Genomic DNA, 2,979 nt, shown 5'->3' on the forward strand with positions numbered 1-2,979 from the left:
ATTGACTCCATCTCTTGGTTCATGGCTTCTTGCCATTTTTCTTTATCAGGATCTTTCATTGCATGTTGATATGTCAATGGATCATCATCATTGGTATCGGATACAACAACATTTGTTTCACCATCCTGTCTATAGCGAGTAGGAGTTCTAATAACTCTCCCACTACGTCTAGGTACCAAACTTTCCTGATTAGGAACAGCGGTTTCCTCTGTTTCCCTATTGTCTTCTACAGACATTGGTTGTGGAATGATTTGATCATTTAGCAACTCTTCGAGTACAAATTTACTACGAAGCTTGAAAGTTAGTCATATAGTCGTTCTCAAGAAAAGTAGCATTTGTTGATACAAATACTTTCTTTTCTTGTGGACTATAAAATAAACCTCCTTTGCTGCCTTTTGGATAGCCAACAAACAAACACACTTCTGTTCGTGATTCCAGTTTCCCAGATTTTCCTTTTAGTACATGAGCTGGACATCCCCAGATACGAAAATGACGCAAGCTTGGTTTACGTCCATTCCATAATTCTATTGGGGTTTTAGGGATAGACTTTGATGGTACTACATTCAAAATGTAAACCGTTGTTTGTAATGCATATCCCCAAAAAGATGTAGGCAGTGAGGCATAACTCATCATGGATCTCACCATGTCTAAAAAAGTCCGATTCCTTCTTTCAGCAACACCGTTTTGTTGCGGAGTTTTAGGAACCGTGAGATGGGATATGATCCCTTTCTCAATTAAGTGATTCTTGAACTCAGTATCAAGATATTCACCACCTCGATCTGATCGAAGTATTTTCAGTGACTTTCCTAATTGCTTTTGAGCTTCAGCTAGAAATTCCTTAAACTTTCCAAAAGTTTCAGATTTCCTTTGCATTAGATAAACATATCCATATCTTGAATAATCATTAATAACATAACCTCCTCGTGCTTGTACATTTAATGGTCCACACACATTGGTATGTACTAGCTCAAGTGGTCCTTTGACCCTTTCACCCTTTGACAAGAAAGGTCTCTTTGTCATTCTAGACAAGATTCAAAAACTTGTAGAGTGTCAATAGTTAACTCTCTCAAAGGACCATCCTTTGTTAGTCTATTAATCTTATCCAGATTGATATGACCTAATCTAAGATGTCATAAATATGTTTCATCACTCTTTGCAAGCTTTTGCCTTTTGTTAGACTTCGGATAAGCTACTTTGAACAATTCAGTATTTAGAGATAAACGTTCACAAGGCTTAAGGACATACAACCCGTTTTCCATACATGCATGACAAATTTCTTAACCATTTTTCGAAATAGAAATTCCATTATTATAAAAATAAATCCCAAACAATTGTTCATGCAATTTAGAAATAGAAATCAAATTCCTACAAAAATCGGGAATGAAATAAACATTGTTCAGAACCAAATATTTATTTTCAAAATTTAAACGGGCGACTCCCACTTCCTTGATAGAAACTAAATGCCCCATTGCCAACTCTTAGTGTTAAATCCCCTTCAGCAAGCTCCCTCGAAGAACTAAGCAGCTGCATAGAAGAACAAACATGATTAGTTACTCCTGAATCAATTATCCAGTTGGAGGAATCATCCTCCACTACACAAGCTTCTAATACAAGTAAATCAAATTTACCGTTATTTTTCTCCTTCAGCTCCGCGAGGTATCGTGGACAGCTTCTTTTCCAATGTCCATATACTCCGCAATGGAAACACTTTCCTTTTGGCTTCTTCTCGGCCTTCTTGTTGTTGGGTTTGATTATCTTAGCCCCAATCTTGGGCTTTTTGAACTTACCACTAGGCTTTCCACCCTTAGCTTTTTCTTCTTCAAACTCTTTGAAGAAGATGGCTTATCTGCAATATTTGCTTCAGCCTTATTTTTCACAATTCCCGAGATGGCTTCAAAAGTTTGAAGTTCATTCAGTATTTGAGTCATCCCATAATTCAACTTATTCATAATATAGTTGCTTGTGAATGGGATGAAGTCACTAGAGAGCGAATTCAGGATAGTGCTCACTTGTGTGGCTTCATCAACAACTGCCCCATGCATCTCAACCTCAGAAAAATGATTTGTCATCTGCATGACATGATCACGAACATGAGTGCCAGGAACCATCCTAGCATTCGTGTACTTCCTTGTGGCCTCATGACGAGCTTGCTCAGATTGTTTCCCAAACATACCTTGAAGAGATTTCATAATATCAAAAGCAGTTTCCATGGGCTCCATCTTGATTCTTAGTGAATCAGACATGCTAGCAAGCATATATGCCTTAGCCTTGTTGTTGAACGCAATCCAACGATCATACGGTTCCTTAACAGCACGAGTGGCATTGGTGGGTGGTATCGGTGGACATTCATCAGTTAGAACAAACCTGTTGTTCTCACTAACCGGCACAATATTAATGTTGCTTTTCCACTTGGGAAAGTTTTCACCAGTCAAAGTATTGTTTGCAAGCAAAGACATGATAGGATTTCCCATTGCCATTTTATTGTTGAATTTAAATAAAAACAAAATTATTAAATTGTTTGAAAAGAATATCTATATGAACATTTCAGAATAGTAAACTTATGCATGAATGCGAATAATAAGTACAATACTAAAATATCATTCCGTCGATAATTAAACTAACCACATACTATAATGCCGCCGTTGGGACGGTCACATAGTTGCTTAGTTAAACCAAGACTCTTCTTAATTAATACATGTGCTACAAAAATAACTCTTACTTACACACATATTAACTACCGAAAATAAAATAAATTTTGGTCAAAGATATAATCAACAATTTGATCTCATATCTTCATGAGTAAGACCCTTCGTTTCAAAATTTAGATTTAACTCAAGAATGCCGCCGTAAGGACGGTCAAACTTAAAATACATCTAAAATTATATCTTTAGAGATCTAGACTTGATATTGAATCAAAACGGACACCACCTGTAGGGTAACGAAATCGAAGTGTTAAAAGGCGTCATTCTAACTCTCACG

At 36.7% G+C, this 2,979-nt stretch overlaps 1 protein-coding gene across 1 annotated transcript; it reads right to left on the reverse strand.

Annotated features, from left to right (window-relative positions):
* Nucleotides 1-285: 285 nt before the first annotated feature.
* On the reverse strand, nt 286-2,477 carry LOC140862634 (uncharacterized). The gene is made up of 3 exons (XM_073265666.1): nt 1,788-2,477; nt 1,430-1,524; nt 286-1,021 (listed from the first exon to the last, which is right to left on the reverse strand). The coding sequence occupies exons 1-3, from the start codon at nt 2,475-2,477 to the stop codon at nt 286-288; spliced, it is 1,521 nt and encodes a 506-aa protein (XP_073121767.1).
* Nucleotides 2,478-2,979: the final 502 nt, after the last annotated feature.

The sequence above is a fragment of the Henckelia pumila genome, chromosome 4, assembly GCF_033568475.1.
Source record: "Henckelia pumila isolate YLH828 chromosome 4, ASM3356847v2, whole genome shotgun sequence".
Lineage (NCBI taxonomy): Eukaryota > Viridiplantae > Streptophyta > Magnoliopsida > Lamiales > Gesneriaceae > Henckelia > Henckelia pumila.